Raw genomic sequence first — 1,400 nt, forward strand, 5'->3', positions numbered from 1 at the left:
AATCAATCATGTTATTTTGGGTAATTACAATTGGGTAGTTAAAAATAACATGGATATAGGAAAACGAGTCAATTTGATCGGAGGACAAAATGAGAGTTAAGGAAGAGAACCGTCTCAAAGTATAATATTTCACAGTGAAATCTAGTGACGTTAAGGTAAAGTGGAGTCACATGGAAATACTGCGTTGCATTACAAGTGTAACCGGACTAACAGTAAAGCAGATATACTTCACCAGAGCAGTTTTTGACATTTACTATCTTTATCAAATATGGTGTTATAAGCTCAGTCAGTGATGCTGTTTGTCCTCCTGCAGGCAGCACATGGACGGGTACCAGGACATCTGTCCCAGAGAGGTGGAAGGCTTTAGGAAAGAGGCCAAGTGGCTGATTATCAGGCTCATGCAGGTGCTGGAGGACCAATACAAAGAAGACGTCAAGGTACAATCACACTGCAATTATTTGAAGTGGAAGTTCTTAACCCAGTTCTGTTTTTTTTCTTCATTTCCTCACTCTGAGAGCTGCCATTTTCTGTTGTGGTTTCTAAAAGGCGAATTGAAAGAAGAAATACAGCGGGTACGGAAAGTATTCAGGCCCCTTTACATTTTTTACTCTTTGTTTCATTGCAGCCATTTCCGAAAATCAAAAAAAGTTCATTTTATTTCTCATAAATGTACATTCAGCACCCCATCTTGACAGAAAAAAAAACAGAAATGTAGATTTTTTTGCAAATTTATTAAAAAAGAAAAACTGAACTATCACATGGTCATAAGTATTCAAACTCTTAGCTCAGTACTGAGTAGACGCACCCTTTTGAGCTGGTACAGCCATGAGTCTTCTTGGGAATGATGCAACAAGTTTTTCCTCACCTGGATTTGGGGATCGTCTCCCGTTCTTCCTCCAGATCTTCTCCAGTTCCGTCAGGTTGGATGGTGAACGTTGGTGGACAGCCATCTTCAGGGCTCTCCAGAGATGCTCAATTGGGTTTAGGTCAGGGCTCTGGCTCTGGCTGGGCCAGTCCAGAATGGTCCCAGAGTTGTTCCGAAGCCACTCCTTTGTTATTTTAGCTGTGAGCTTAGGGTCATTGTCTTGTTGGAAGGTGAACCTTTGGCCCAGTCTGAGCACTCTGGGTCAGGTTTTCTTCCAGGATATTTCTGTACTATTCATCTTTCCTTCAATTGCTACCAGTCGCCCTGTCCCTGCAGCTGAGCCCCCCCCCCCCAGCATGATGTTGCCATCACCATGTTTCACTGTTGGGATTGTATTGGGCAGGTGATGAGCAGTGCCTGGTTTTCTCCACACATACTGCTTAGCATTAATGGCAGAAAGTTCAGTTTTGGTCTCATCAGACCAGAGAATCTTATTTCTCATAATCTGGGAGTCCTTCATGTGTTTTTTGGCAAA

The 1,400-nt window shown here is 42.5% G+C and overlaps 1 protein-coding gene across 1 annotated transcript in view; it reads left to right on the forward strand.

Moving 5' to 3' along the window:
• The window catches only part of exoc3l4 (exocyst complex component 3-like 4), a 34,090-nt gene that overhangs the window by 20,676 nt on the left and 12,014 nt on the right, over nt 1-1,400 (forward strand). The window contains exon 10 of the mRNA XM_032525855.1: nt 314-437. Within this exon, the coding sequence (XP_032381746.1) occupies nt 314-437 (124 nt within the window). The remainder of the gene's footprint in view (nt 1-313; nt 438-1,400) is intronic.

This window comes from Etheostoma spectabile, chromosome 9 (assembly GCF_008692095.1).
Source record: "Etheostoma spectabile isolate EspeVRDwgs_2016 chromosome 9, UIUC_Espe_1.0, whole genome shotgun sequence".
NCBI classification, from domain to species: Eukaryota; Metazoa; Chordata; class Actinopteri; order Perciformes; family Percidae; genus Etheostoma; species Etheostoma spectabile.